This window comes from Rhipicephalus sanguineus, chromosome 1 (genome assembly GCF_013339695.2).
Source record: "Rhipicephalus sanguineus isolate Rsan-2018 chromosome 1, BIME_Rsan_1.4, whole genome shotgun sequence".
Classification (NCBI taxonomy): Eukaryota; Metazoa; Arthropoda; class Arachnida; order Ixodida; family Ixodidae; genus Rhipicephalus; species Rhipicephalus sanguineus.
The window spans coordinates 214,334,444-214,350,107 of record NC_051176.1 but is presented as its reverse complement, the minus strand read 5'-3'; the positions used below and the strand labels follow the sequence as shown (position 1 = coordinate 214,350,107).

At 46.3% G+C, this 15,664-nt stretch overlaps 1 protein-coding gene across 2 annotated transcripts in view; it reads left to right on the top strand.

Moving 5' to 3' along the window:
* LOC119407263 (uncharacterized) overlaps positions 1–15,664 on the top strand; it is a 123,525-nt gene that overhangs the window by 4,462 nt on the left and 103,399 nt on the right. For both annotated transcript variants that reach the window (XM_037674160.2, XM_037674153.2), the window contains exons 2-3: positions 203–390; positions 3,623–3,781. In XM_037674160.2, coding sequence (XP_037530088.1) covers positions 268–390; positions 3,623–3,781 — 282 coding nt within the window. In that variant the 5' untranslated portion in view covers positions 203–267. The remainder of the gene's footprint in view (positions 1–202; positions 391–3,622; positions 3,782–15,664) is intronic.

Sequence of the window (15,664 nt, the reverse complement as noted above, 5' to 3'; positions counted from 1 at the left end):
TCCCCGCTCTTAGCGAAGGGTACCAGACCGGATATGGCGACTTGGTAAAACTCCCTGTCCTCCCTCTGACATTCTCAGAATGTGAGGGCTTCGCTCATGTTGACAAGTTGACAGGGGCTCTGCGATCGCAGCAGTTATGACAGTGACGCTGAGATACAGTGGTATTCGTAAAGCCATCTGTCTATCTCTTTCTCCATCACAGACTCGCCGGGAGCCTGTCTTCCAGCAAGGTGTCCCTGGCCGTGACTGGCGGCCGCGGTGGCCACCATGAGCGAGCGGCCGGTGGCCGGCAACGCGGCTCACAGCGGCCGCAAGCCATGCTCGCGCTTCCGCTTCTACAACCTCGGCTACTTCTTCTCGCTCAGCGGACTCATGGCACTCTGCGAAATAGTGAGTTGCCGGGGGACAAGCAGGATTAATGATCGCATGACCATCCGCGTGAGCTGCATACTCTGGCTTGATGGCGACTTTGGCCCGTCGATGTAGTAAATGGGGAATTCGTGCTTTAATAGAGTTCACAGACCGAAAAGGTGGCTGAAACGACCAGGTTAGGCTTGACAGGTTACGCGATTGCCACGAAGTGCGAGTTACATTGCGCATACCATGAACCCAGTACCATCTCTCGAATAAATATTCTGAAGTTTGGATGGCGAGTTGGGCGAGTACGTTGATATACATCATGCAAAACTGAATCGACAAGGTTAAATATTTAACCCTGTCGTGCTCACTATTACTTCGACAACGAATAAAGATTTATTGATCACGAAAATTAAATTGGACGTAAGATTAATGAGTGGTATGTAAGCTGAATGTTGATCCGTGTTGTACGCTAATGTAACCATAATGAGGCATTCGCACGGAAGAGATAAAACACTAATATTTACAAGTAACTGGCTCTTTATTCTAAGGTGTCCAATATTACCTGGAATTTCTTTTCGTGACAGATTTCCGCGCTCATATGGACGTTTGGTTACTCGTAAATCAGTATTCCTAATGCAAGAACACAGAAAAAAGTGCCGGTGGTTTCAAATCCCCAACTACACGTCTTCACACGTTCTTTATAGTGAAGGAGACAGTGCTTCGTTCCGTGTCTCCACTCGAGGCATTTTCACGGACCCTATATAGCTTCGCTGTATTCCTCCATTGCAATGCTGGAATGGTGTTGGCATATCAACGCACGTGCGCAGCGTGTCTCTACTGTTGACTCCTCCTGCCGTATTAGCGCATGGAAGACATAAAACATATGTGTCAAATGAGTTGATGTGGAGATGCAGATGTAAAAGTACTTGGTGTTCAAAAAACAACTGTGTAGTATAAATCGCGGCCTTAAAATTTCAGGTTGCCCTTACGGTGGTGCAGTTGTCACTACAGTATACGTACTTGCAGTATCCACCACTGGCTTAGAAATATATCTCCACATCATTAAACACTCAGCGTAGGGTAGCTGAAATTATTGATGTACAACATGCGGCATGGGCAATGATTATCTGTAGCTCCTGCACTGTGAACGAGAAAAACAGCACAAAAGGAGACCTCGCTTGTGCTAAACTGGATCCAAGATTTTTTGACAAAACCGAAAACAATTTGTCTTTGCAAACAATTGCTGATCTGTGTCACCTCCCGTTAGGTCAAGTATTCATCAGGGGTCGGTGCCTGGCCCTCTACTCTTAATTTCTAACTTATATTACCAACCTGCCAACTAATATTTAACCAAACATGACATTATTTGATGAAGACTTTGTCATCTATCGGTCAATTCACAACAACAACGACATTCTAGCGCTCCAATCTGACCTGAATCACGTTGAAGATTGGTGCAAAAAGTGGCGTATGTCACTAAACGTCAATAAGGCATACCTTCTCTCTTTTCGCCGCAGGCAAAGCTACCATACACCGCTCTACCTTCTTTGTAACTCCCCAATTTCATCTCTTACGTCGTATACATACCTTGGTATAGAATTCATTACTGATCTTTCTTGGACGCACCACGTAGCCAACATAACCAACAAAGCTAACCGCGTAATCGGCTACCTTCACCGGAACTTACGCCTAGCTCCATTTTCACTTAGACTATTTGCCTATATAACACTCTACTCCGGCCAAAGCTAGAATATGCATGTGCCATATGGGATCCTAACCAATATAACCTGATTAAAGATCTAGAATCTGTTCAAATCGTGCGACTAGATTTATCCTCTCTGACTACTCATACAATAGCAGCATTACAGAGCTAAAATCTCGTATATATCTTCCCGACCTTGCTCTTCGCCGCAAAGTCGCTCGATTTTGTCTTTTTCACCAATTTTATCACGTAAGCCTCTCGTACATCTGTGATCATTCCAGCTCATCACCATTCTAGCAGGATAAAGCACACCAAAGCCGTTCACCCGTCCCATGTCCGGACCGTAGCTCATTCACCTTCCTTTTTTTTTTTGCGCGCACGCCAATAAGGACTGGAACGCTCTTCCTGCCAACACCGTGCACTACTCCAGCTCGATCCTTTTCAAAGAAGAAGCTGTAAAACATGTACTCTCTTAAACTGTTGCCCACCCCTCATGCACAACCCCTAAACATTGAGGTATTGAGCATAAATAAATGAATAAAAAAATGGAGCTCTATTCTTCTGTGTACTGCAGCAAAAGTTAAAAAAAAAAGAATAAGGATGGAGACAGACAAAGGGATAGAACGGTTATGATAACGTATGCGTATGAATAATTTTTCCAGGGACCGAAGTTTCCAGTACGTGGGCTCCCCGTGAAGTGTGCTTGTTTGCTCTCTTATTGCATGGCGCTTCTGATTTACTAGGTAATTATATAGGTTGCAAAAACTACTACAGGCTGAAACATCTACCTGCCGAGGAGTTCTATATGACTGCATGCTATTATTTATTGTACTGTAGTTGTTGCCTACTAAATTTAGCGGGCTGTTCCAGAAGGATTAATCCAAAGTCTTTTGGGACCTGTGCGTAAAACATTGGAGGCATCTACACGTATGTGGAATGATCAATAACGAATCCTGCTAAGACATTGCGTTGAGTTTTTCGTTTGCGATACCAGCGCTCGAGGACAGAGACAGAAGTCGAAGACGACACGTGTTGCCTCAGTGTCGTTTCTTTGTTAAGAAGACCAAGGGCGTAGCCAAGGAGGGGGGGGTTCAAACCCCCCCGAAATTTTTCAGTTTTGCTTGCGTATAGATACACGCGCACATACAAACGCACGCACGAACATACATAAAGTATGGTTGAACCCCTTCCCCCCCCCCCCCCCCCGAAAAAAATTTCTGGCTACGCCCCTGAAGAAGACAATGTACGTAGACTCTCATGTATACACATGAAGAAATTCCTTGTCAGGCAGTTTCTCCTTTGCTTCACCTCGTGTAGATACGGTGCACTTAAAGTTATGGTGTAGTTTAAATGCTATACGTCGTTCTCCGTGCGAAACGCTTATGGAAGCTGAACGCACGCGCGCTTATGGTGCATCCCCCGTCACCATGATGACAAGGACGTTATAGGGTGGGGATTCCATAGGACTCGCGCTGGAGACTCAATGGCGCAGAAAGCGAAATTGTGTGTGCGATCAACGGGGCAGCTTAAAAGAACTCGCACAATTCGATTCTTTGCCAGATCCTCGGGATGGCCATCTATGCGCTGCTCTGGGACTCGGCCAACGAGCTGGACAAGTTCCTGGTGACCGTGGCCTTCCTGCAGTGGATGACCGGCCTCTACATACATGCCACGATTGCATTCTGCGCAACGGGCGCCCGGATAAGAGGCCTTCTACTAGTGAGTATCCACGTAAACCTTTTGCGGGCATCGTGCTCAGCGTTAAATGACTTAAGCGTCACGCAAATCCGCGTGATCGGCTCTGTCAGAGACAGCCGCAATGTTCAATGCGAGCGTGTCAGAATGAAAGAAAACCGGCCAAGTTGGCATGGGTTAGTACTTTAAACAGCGTGACTAGACATGGACTAATAAAAAAAAAAGGAAAAAAAAAATAACGGCTCCATTTCACGCTGTGAAAGTGGTTGGACAGCGAAGCTGTTAACGACACCCAGAACGATTGCCCATTGCGACATGGCTTGAATGGTCTTCCGCATTAGAATCGTACAAGAGTGAGATTGGCGTCTGACCTTCACCGGAAGAGATGGCCAGGAAGTGCGTCTGATTTTGCAGACCGGCCATGCATGTTTCATCGTACACAACCGCCTGACTCGACGCGTTCCTAGCCATGGCGCATTGCTTTGCTTCATCCAAGTCATCGACGTCAATCAGTCTCTCGACCTCGTCTTCGTCTGTCTCCCCTTCGTCCGGGAGACATTCGAAAGCCTGTGGCTTGAAGCGAATGTTGAACTTGTAGAGCGGACTCTGGAGAACGATGTTCATCTGTGGCACGAGCACGACGCCGTTGTTCACATTGTCGTCTCTGTTCTAGGCGTCGCTCCTAGTATGAACGTTTCTCTTCAGGAGTCCTCACTATACGTGGCCGTCCCATAGCCCCGTCACAAACAGAAATGCATTCGCCTGTTACAGGCGCCTTATCATCCAATCATGCGGTTTTATGCTTGTTTTGTGGTTTTCTTTATTGAAAAGAATACTTAGCTGCATGCTGTATGCTGTAGGTCACCGGGTTTTTGCTTACGCGTTTTTCTGCCCATGGCGACGAAACCGTTGGGAGGGGGTGGGTTGAGGTACATAGCTTTGCTGTAAAAGCACGCAGAGCTTTGTGTTGTGTCCATCCTTGTCTTCGTCCGTGTCATAAGTCGCGTTGTTGTAGCCGTGAACGTGTCCGAATGTTTTCTTGTATTTCGATGGTCTCGTCTACACTTTATCTGCCTGTGAACCTGCAAATCTTCCGGCCTTCTTTCTTTTCTTTCCCAAAATTTTGTTTCTGTTGCTTTCTTATGATAATAGGATGACCACTACACTTACGGCTTTTAGGCCAAAACTTGATAAAGTCCGAGGTCTTCGCGCGGCCTCGTTTTGAGTTCGTGTAGATATGTTTCGTATGCCCTAGTAACTCAGAATCGTCGCTAATTTTTCTTGATATGAAAACAGTGCCGTTTTAAACATTTCTTACAGTGCGGAGGAAGTACTTTGAGTGAAATAAGCTGCGATATTGAGGGGGGCGCTGCCTTTCATAGTTGACGGAAGCACAAATGTTCTATACGTGGTTTAGCCTGGGGGATAAGCGTCCATTTTTTATACATGTCTGGACAGCTACGCGCTCGATTGTGCGATCGCGTGCGCTTCTCTGATAGCCACGGGCTGTGGACTCGGTCCGGCTTTGCGTGTCTACTATAGCGATAGTCCCTGCGGGCGTGCTTCCGTTGTTTGAAATGACGTCTAATTTCCGGGAGAGTCTGGGATATCCTAAGCCGCTGGTATAGTGAAAGGCTACAGGTATACACTCTGCAATGCACTTTATAACAATATACTTGAGCTCGGCGTAGCGTCACTGCTGTATTCCTCTCTTAATTCTCTGCAGGCAACAAACCTACAGGCGTTGTCAGTTCGCATTCATCATCTTGAGCACCGACGCCGTCGAGGCGCGCTCCATTGAAATCGCGTCAAGCTGCCGTCATTGAACTGCAAACAATTAACGCAGACGAACGCTCGCACTACATCTCCCTACAGTTAACCTGGAATAACCAAATCATAACATTGCGACCCGCGTTTATGAATCCTCCAGGTGCTTGCCGCGAATGCACCAGGCACCGTATCAACATAACCAAAATGCCCCCCCCCCCCTCCCTTCGATAAAGAAAAACTATAAGCGTGGCGATGCGGGCCTGTATATACGTGAATACCGGAATTTAAAAAAAAAAAGTCACATTCTTATCGCGGTTTCGAGACAATGTACTTCTTTTGTATGCAAAGCAAGCTAACACGAGCAAGGATAAGTCTTACCGATTCTCTCGCTCTTTTTTTTTTTTATTATTAAATGTGTATAAGGAGAGGTTGGTGCCAATGCGTGGCGCCGGCTACTCCTCTTGCGTAACAGTGTCGTCGCAAAGTATAGAAAAAATACAAAACTCTACAAAGGCACATAGAAGAGCACTCGCGCCCTTAGTCCCAGTTCTCCATATAAGTGTCTACTAAACACAAAAGTTTAGAAAACGCAAATATTCACACGTGAAATGTCCACACATAACATTAAAGCTCGCTGAGATGTTGTCACAGCCTTCGCAATTTGTCTATTAAGTGCCGCACTCTAACTGCAGCATTATGTTTTCACAAAGAAGCCTACACGAACACGAAAAACAAGAAACATGTCGGCAAGAATACCGGCCGATAAATATGCTAACAAAATTTAATCAGATCTAGTACTTTTGTGATAATTTTCGATTCCTCCTCCAAAAAGTGCACCAGTGCGCGCGCAGCAATGTTTTGTAAATTGTCTGTTTGCCATGAGCCTAAAATTTTTGCTATTGATGGGGGCCGTCTATACAAACAATGTAGTTTTTGTAAAAGTCACTTACGCGGAGCATCACAATTCTTACAATGTAGAAGCGTAGAAGCAGGTGCTTCAGCCTCTTCACGTGAGCATGGAGCACTGTTAGTTTTTCCTTAATTCTATACAGGAAGCTCTTCGTATACACCAGAGCACGCCTGTCTCGCACCCAGGCTGCTGGCGAGCCGAGCGGATACTCTCGCACCCAGACGCCCGGGCCGCCGGGCTGCCAAGGCGCGCGCGGGCTGCATCAAGTAAACAGGGCAAGCTGCAGTTCTGAGACTTTAAAGTGCGAAAAAAGTACCCGTTCACGCCGCTTCAGCGTATAAGAGCTCGTCTGGGCACTACTGCGTCGTCTTCGGATGCCAAATAAGCAGCGCAACAACAGGATATTAGCGTTGTCTGCGACGATTACGACGCGCCACGGAAATAGTGCCGGTGCGGTGTTTTCAGCTTCGCCGCGGAATAGATAACTGTGATTCAAGCAAAAAAAAAACTAGGAGCCGAGTGAAAATGCGCGAGTAAGTACACTAACTGCGTGTATTCTGCAGTGTGATGTCCACCTATTTCATTTTGCGAACCTAATTTGCGTGACACGCAGCTGGGTTGAAGGCAGGCGCGAGCTTTGTGTGGGGGTGCACTTCATACCTTTGAGCGTTTCCTTTGACGAAAGTCTAGTGCCAGGTAGCGCTTCAAGCACAAGCAATCAGCATGATTTGCCACTTTCAACGTATAGTATTAAGCTTTAGTGCTTTTGATGGCATCCACGCCTTCGAGATTTCGTCTTCAAAAGGTAATAAATGGCACGGTGCTCCTCAACAGCTGGCCAGAATTTCGTGCTTTCATTTCAGTGTTTGATGTCTCCAAATTTATTTGGACACGAGGCATCCAGCTGCACATAATACATATATTGGCACGTAAGTAAGAGTACTCGCGCCAGTGTCCTTTACGTCGCAGGCGTAGCTAACCGGCTTAACTAAGAGTAGCACAGTTTCGCTTGTAAAGTACCATCGTTACAAGAATAAAATCGCGCAGGTAGCTTCCAAAAGGGATCGCTGAACGATACTGCAGGTTATACTCTCTGATAGCACGCTTTTGTGAGCAAGACGCATTATTGTAAGAGCGCTCGTGAAACAAAAATTACGTTCCGCGAAACTACCCGTAAAGCGTACTCTAATTGTTACGCGATGCATGCTGAAATGATTAGCTTTCACAAAACTTTGTGCACAACTTGTAATATGGGGCAACAAAACATCGTTTCACTCTTTCGCGAGCTGCACTGTAATTACGATTCACGCGTACTACAGTGAGAACGTTTTTTTTTACAAATATGTAACAGCGTACGTATCTGACGAGGTTGCTTCCGCAGCCCACTCAGCACGTACTGTATACATTGTGGACTTGTATGAACAAGATGTTCTTGATGTTCCAATAAAATCAGCGAAAATGTCCAGGCTAGAAAAGACGCGAAACACGCTCTCCAACGGGCTGAGTTTCGGGAGTTTCACGTTTGCTCTGTGTAGCGTCTGCTGGCGTGGCAGCCCGCGCATGTTGTTTCGTCGCGTGTGCGATAGATGGCGCGATGCGCGATGCAAATATGGCGATGCGCATGGAATTCGCTTTGTTCTGGTCTATAGGCCGTGCCGAGCCGAAGACGAGGCACGCCGTAGTGTGGGTACTTCGGATTGACCGTGACTATATATATGTATACGTGTTATTCTTTACCGTGAGCTAAATCTAAGTACACGAGTGAGTGAGTGAGTGAGTGAGTGAGTGAGTGAGTGAGTGAGTGAGTGAGTGAGTGAGTGAGTGAGTGAGTGAGTGAGTGAGTGAGTGAGTGAGTGAGTCTTTATTCAAACCAGCTGAGGCCTGGGCCTATATAGTAGCCGCGCCAGCGGCGGTGGAGAGACCCCGTCTCCCAGCCACCTCTCGTACTACTCGCTGGATGGCCCATATTTGATCTTGCCGATCTGAGCTGATCAGCGCGGCTTTCCACCGCGCCTCAAGCTGTTCTGAGGAGACTGCATTTTCATCCTGTATATGCGCGCATTCCCAGAGCGTTTTTGCACTTCGCCCCCATCTAAGTGTGGCCGCCGCTGCCGCAGTGGAACCTGCTACGTGGACCTCAGCGGAGCGACGCCATAGCCACTAAGCGCCGGTTGCACGACTTTTGAGCCCCACTTCATGTTTCCCGCGCTACGATCGAGGGCGCGGTTATAATTTGGTGAAGGTGTTCACAACGGCACTTATTACATCCAGTGGGTTTAACTTACCATGTTCAAGTTCCGCAGAGCTACATCGATGTCGAGTGGTCGGGAAACGAAGACTTTCACACAGTCTGGAAGCGAGAAACATAGCAGGAGGAAAGAAGCAAAAAATATATTGCACGCCAATACCGCAGTGGATTGCAAGCATCACCCGCCCATGGCGGTATACGCACAGGGAGTGGCAAGAGCATGGTGTTCAATTACTGCCAAACAATTGACTTCTACATTTATCATAACTTATGATGGATACCGATTATATCTGACTGCTTGAGCAACTAGCTAATTCAATGAGTTTCACCGCCAAAACATTATGGTAAAGAGGGTGTTTCAAAATTATGTGTCCGAAAATTCTTTGAAATGATGGAAGTGCGATATTTGCTCGCTGACTTCGTAATTACTTTTTTCTGTAGCGGCAGGCCTCTTAAGATGGCTAAAAACATCATTTACGATAGTAATAAAGAAATTAACTAACTTTTTTTATTCAGTGGAGACAGGCGGTCGGCGCAAATGGAAGAATTGAAGTCCTTAATGCGAAGAGCCAAGTGCCGGCCGTTTTGAGATTTGCAAAAAAACTGCTTCTACACTCTTAATCAGGCCCTGGCTAATGCTGGCTATATCCAGGAAACTATAGACGAAAAATGTCCGGTTTCCCGGCTATAGCTAGCACTTTAAGCGGGACCTGATTGAGAGTGTAGTAATTATTTCGGAGTAATGAAATTAGACCGAATTCACGGGCGAACGCGAAACCATAGCGGGTTAGAGCGCAACTGTCATATTCTTCCGAGTCTTCCAGAAATGAATGAGCGTCGTAATGTCAACCATCGACCGACATTGTCTAGTGGGTGTACGGGTTGCGTATGCCATGATAGCCCGCACGACGCACATATGTTAACATACGTTAAATGCGGAAGAACTAACGCCCCTGCAATAGTTGTCTTGAACAGTGACGTCGTTCTGGTCGTCTGCTAGTCGCGCTCATTTGACGCTTGGCTTTCAGTTTCGCCGGTGAATTTGATCGAATTTTATTGCTCCGCAATAATTACTGGAGGTCGCTTTTCCGAAATCTCAAGTTCCAATGGGCCCTTCGCATCAAGGGTTGCAATTCTCCCGTCAGACTCGACCGCCTGTTTCCACTAATTTAAAAGTCAATTTAATTTCCTTAATTACTGTTCTAAATGATGTATTTACTCATATTAAGATGCCTGCTGCTAGAGAAAATGCCACTGTGAAGGCAGCGATTATTATCGCATTTCCCTGATTTTTGAGGATTTTCGGACACATTTCTCGAAACACCCTGTATATATAAACCATGCGACCTTTACATTAAAAGGCGCCATCCTGCGAAACAACGCTGTGACTCGGAAAGGAGACAATCTATCGATAAATATTAAGGTACGAACGTTGAAGTATTCATCTTTTCGTAATAACACAAGGCTTTGGGGCACTCGTGCAACAGTAAAGAAGCGCAGTATACTCGTTGGTGACCTTACACGTTTTGTCAACCGATTAAAAGCTTTTTGCAGCCAGATGCGAACTTTCATGCGAGTGGCAGACCTGCTCAGCGTTTCGAACGACAGTAGCAGAGCTGTTTCTTTTTAACGCGATGGCTTTAAAGAGCCCGCGGTGTCGCAAAAAATGCGGTGTCGGTGAGGGCGAAAAATTGGCACTTTGCCGTGAGCGAAAAATCCCGATGCCAATGATAAAAATTAACTTTCGAGCCGGAATCTAACCCGGTATTCCACGTGACAGTAGATTATTCTACCACAGAGACTAGCCGGTGGGTGGGACTGCTCGTAAAAACGACCCTGCACAGTGCTCATGTCGGGCAAGGAGTCGCGTTAACAGATGCAATGTTGCGGGGCAGAAGCGGGAAATCGCATCAAGCGACAGGCCATGTGAACTGCGTGACGAGCGGATGGCTGAAAGCTGCCAACGCATTACAAAGGACAGAGCTATAATTTTTCATCATCATCATCATTAACAACAACAACAACAACAACAACAACAACAACAACAACAACAACAACAACAACAACAACAACAACAACAACAACTCAACGCAGTCCAATGTGAACAGTCGCATGTATCAGGTCGAGGAAGTACACATGTAGCATAATACACGCACAGCCAAAACTGGGCTTCATCACACAAAACGCACGAGGACGAATATGGTGCACACATTGAAACACAAACGTACATGAACAGAGGTCATATAAATACAAGTAATACAAGTGCATGGAGCACGTTTACACGTGCCCTGACACGCTAAACCAGATAAGGAAAATATTGCAAAAGTACTCAAATTTGGGAGAACTTGTAAGAATTTGTTATGATATCGTAGCTGGCACATAATAAACGATAAGGAACCCGTACAGATAACAGACTTATTTGTTTTTCTCGTATACGTTTATAGGCAATCTGTGGCCCGGAGGACTGGCTACAAGCCTGCTTCCGTCGAAGACGACGCACGTTACAGCCCCTATAAAATGCGACGTGAAGCACGCGATATTGTGTGGCATGGAAAGCTGACCGAGCCGCGTCTTTACTGTACGCTGTTTCGGGAATAAAGCCATGATAGACGCGTAGTTAACGTGGCGAAGCTGTCAGGACAGCTAACCAACTTGAGGACTATAGCGTGCCAGCCGACGGGATCACCTTGCCTATTATTCACGCTGCCATAAAGGGAAAATACCAGACGCGTCACGGAAATTTTCTTCGGCCACCGCGTTGTGCCGACTCGGGGCGTTTTCTGATAGTGAAATATATGGGACGCCTATAGATAAGTGGTTACAGCGGTTATAGCGCCTGTGCACGGCGCGGCGTCCATTAGCTGGCGGGCTTGCATTACCACTTTCGCCACCTGGAAGATGTGGCAACGGTGAACGGCTGTAATTTCACGCCTGGCGAACATGGCGGTTATTAAGCTATACGCAGCCGTTCAGTTGACGAAGCGCGGACTGCAGGATTCTTGTGCGGCTCAGCGAGAAAGCGAAGAGCGCGAGGCCTGTATGAAAGAGCTGACAGTTATTTTTAGGAGTGTGCGAATAGTGAAATTTCATCTCGAATCGAATTCCAATCGAGTAGTGCCGAATAGTGGCCAAAAATATCGAATATCGAATCCAAAAGATTTTACTGAAAATTACAAGAAAGAACAAAGAAATTAAATCTGCTCATGTCCTCGAGCACATTACGCGGTGAGAGGCTGTTACATAAAAGGTTACCATTGGTCATATATGTGCAGGCATGTTGATACAAGAACCGCCATTCCATTCAGCAGCGGCTCTTTTAACCTCCTAACGGCTAACAGAGGGGGGTACGGTGCTAGTTCTTTTTTTAGGAGCGAAGCTCCTTAGGGTGTGGGTCGTTCTCTCCTCTGTAGTACTATAGTAGTAGTAGTATGTATGTAGCCAGCTCTAGTTTAATGAATTGCTCACTAGATGAGCAATTCACTAGATATCACAATTTACAAGACATGGTAGTGTTCCTTGATTTAATCACACTAAAAGACATACTTTGCGGGCGATATACTCTATAGTGAGCTTTCAACTTTTCGTCTTAATGTACATGACAAAGAAATTATTTCTACGAAAAACGCAAAGCACACCTTGAGCAAGATGTTTGGCTAAATGGGACCATGAGGCGATGCGAAGCCGGAGCACTTGCACGATCACGTTCCGTTCAGGGGCGGAGCCAAGGGGGGGGTTGGGGGGGTTCAAACCCCCCCGAAATTTTTCAGTTTTGCTTGCGTATATATTCACGCACACATACAAACGCACGCACGAACATACATAAAGTATGGTTGAACCCCCCCCGAAAAAAATTTCTGGCTACGCCCCTGGTTCCGTTGGCTTTCGTTGGGCATGCTACCGACCTCGCGTCGTGGAACGCGAAGAGGAACGCTACGCGCGTCATGTCTTGCCGTTAATTGTCACAGGGCGAGCGGGGAACGCGGTCGCTCTTGGCGCGCTTTCTCTTACCCTCGGGAGCGGACACTTTCCCTGCATTTCACCGATCACAAAGCGGTGATATTGAAGGGACCACGTAAACCAACAGAACAATAAAAGTTTGATGTTTAATATATACACGGTGTTTCACACTCTTTATATGATGTACTGGGTCAATTTCACGGAAGAGTTTCACCGTTTACCGATGATTTCCTCCGGAGCTTCGCCCCACTCATCATTTCACCCCGTGGATATGCTGTGATTTTTCCCCCTTATTGTTGCGCAATATGGCTCCTCGTACAACGGTAATGTTGTACTTCATCGTCATGAGTGCTCCGGACCCAAAAATCTTCGGGCGCCCGTTCACAGAAGCGTTTTAACTGCGCGCCGGTACAATGGGTGTTTCTGAAAGACTGGTGCGATGTGGCAGTGGCGACTGCACAACGTGAACAAATTTTCACATGTGAAGCCAGTCACCGACGGTTTCGCGAGCCAATGTAGGGACGTTTTACGGCGCTTGCTGAATACGTGACCGAACTACGCAAAAAGTCCGTGCCTTCGTTTAGGAGGCAAAGGTGTGAAGGGCTTGACAGTTTTCTTGTGTTTTGTTTTACGAGCGGAAATGACATAATATCCTTTAAAAGAAACGTGCGTTCGGCTTTGAACCAGGAGATCGGTGAAAATTTTAACGAAACGCCTACTGTAACAATGTTAGCGTTAGTTTTAGCCAGCCCACACTAATCAAGTGGCCCCATTGGTCTCTGTCGCGTTTTAGATATTCGTCCTGTCGAGTTATTCGAAACTTCGAATACAAGCCATTCGAAAGTCGAATCGAATTATTCGATTAGTTATTATTCGATCCGAATTCGAAACTCGAATATTTTCGCCCACCTCTAGCTTTTTTATGAACTAAGCCCGTGCGATATTCTGCAAACTAGTCAGCATGTTTTACGAAACACCTGTGTGATCCATGTTTGGGTCGGTGTATTTAATGTCACAACTATGTTGTTGTGTAAAGAAAGGGTAATTTTACACGAGGCATGAATATCCGTTTCCAGACTTGCCCCTCTCCTTAATGATAAATACTTAAGGAAGTCTGATCATGAGTTATACGTTGTCTTCAAAATGCTACAGAGGAAAAGTTCTACTACGCCTTGTCTACCAAGGTCATTCATCGCGTCACAATGACCTTGAGCCGCCGGAGCGCGTGTGTGGCAGGCGTGACGTCACGCCACGTGATCCGCAGCGGAGAGGCGTCGCAGCTGCGGTACCACGTGACTAGGTGAAGGTAAACCACCGACAGGCGCTCGCGTGCTCTTTTTCGTGCCTTCCCGCTATGCCCAGCGGACATTGTGACGTGAGCTGTCCGATTAGTTGATGTCACGAACGACAGACGCTGTCGATTGTGTTAACAAGAGCCTGTTTGCCGGCTAGCAGGTGCGCGCGCTCACTGCTCTTTCTCCTCGCACGGCGAGGAGGATCAAGGGAGGTGGAGGGACGGGCCGATGAACGAAGGAAAGATCGAAACGAACAAGGGTCGCGTTTCCATTGTTAGACGCGTGTAACTCCGCTAGCGTTCGCTGTTGACTCGTGCACAACTGCAGCGCCACAACTAAATTTTAGCCTCTGGGTGGTTTTTGCAATAAACCCTAACTTTAAGGAAACACTGTGTGCATAGCCTTTGCAAAACCAAGCCTATGATACATTTCGCTCGTAATAACTAGGTTTTGGAAGAGTTAAACCTCAGACATGTTTTTTTTTTTTCATTACGCGGATGATCGCTTTGTTTTCTGTTCCACTTATCTCATTTGTAGCGTCTTTACTTCTGTGACTAAATAATTCAAAGAGAAATGTGGAAGGGCTGAGGTTCACCAAAGAGTGGCCTCTGCGAAAGAGGCCACTCTTGCTTTGCACATTGTGAAATTAAACACAAGTGAATCAAGCACCTGAATTTAACAATACAAAATAACTGAATAGAACAACTGCACAAGGACACCATATCATGTCTTTACCAAGACCCATGTGCAAAATATGAGCATAAGCTTTAGTTTGCAAGTTATGCCTTTATTAAAATCAGCTGGTTTCCTCTTGTTAATGAACGCGCTGTGTTGACACGCTTGAAAAGGTAAATCATATTTTCCTGATCACAGGTCCTTGTAGAAGAAAGCCGCATACTTTTGTAAAGTAGGAGATTGATAGGTCAACATCGCGTTTACGCCTGGCAATAGGAAGGAGATGCGCCATCGCGTAAAAAAAGTAAGAGGAGCATATGCAGCTTTTCTGGACACCAGCGGCCTAGTTCGCGTGAACGACACCACGTGGCGTATCGACCTTAAAGAATTCAAAAGTCCCGCCATGACGTATGCAGTGACGCGGCACTAAATAAAAGAGAATCAAAAGAAACAGTACACACGCCCCGAGACTGTCGCTTCACCTCGGTGCGCAGAAAAGAGCGCTGTTTGTTGGCGTTATCTCCACGGCGACGACTGGCAATGAATTGGCAGTTTTTCTAGACGTGCCGTGCCAAATGTCTGGCCGTTATAGACGCGCCCACGATGTATCAAGAGAATCGCGTTTTTTTATTTGTTTGTTTGCTTAGTTTCTTGCGCTGCCGTACCGGTGAGCTTTTGGAGCAGCATGCTGCTTTCCGAGTTTCTTTTTGAGCTAGCGGGAAGCATTATGTTTGGGTACGAACAGGATATTGTGGTTGCATAATAACCGAATTTCCTTTGGTGTACCACTTAGGTGCTGCTCGTTTGCTCGTTGCGTTACCTCAAATTAAAACTGGATAAGTTTGAGAACGCTAGGAATGAGAGTAAAAAAAAGGAAGTTAAAGATAGTTTTTATTTGTTTTTATTTATTATTGAAATGTGACTGCCACCGCAAGCTTGGCGCCGTCTAAGCGGGTGTGCAAAAATGATACAGTCGTTGAAAGATGACCTTGTACACCGGAAAATGTGAACTTGGTTAGTTTCTTTTTGTTAGGAATGAACGTATGGTAGAA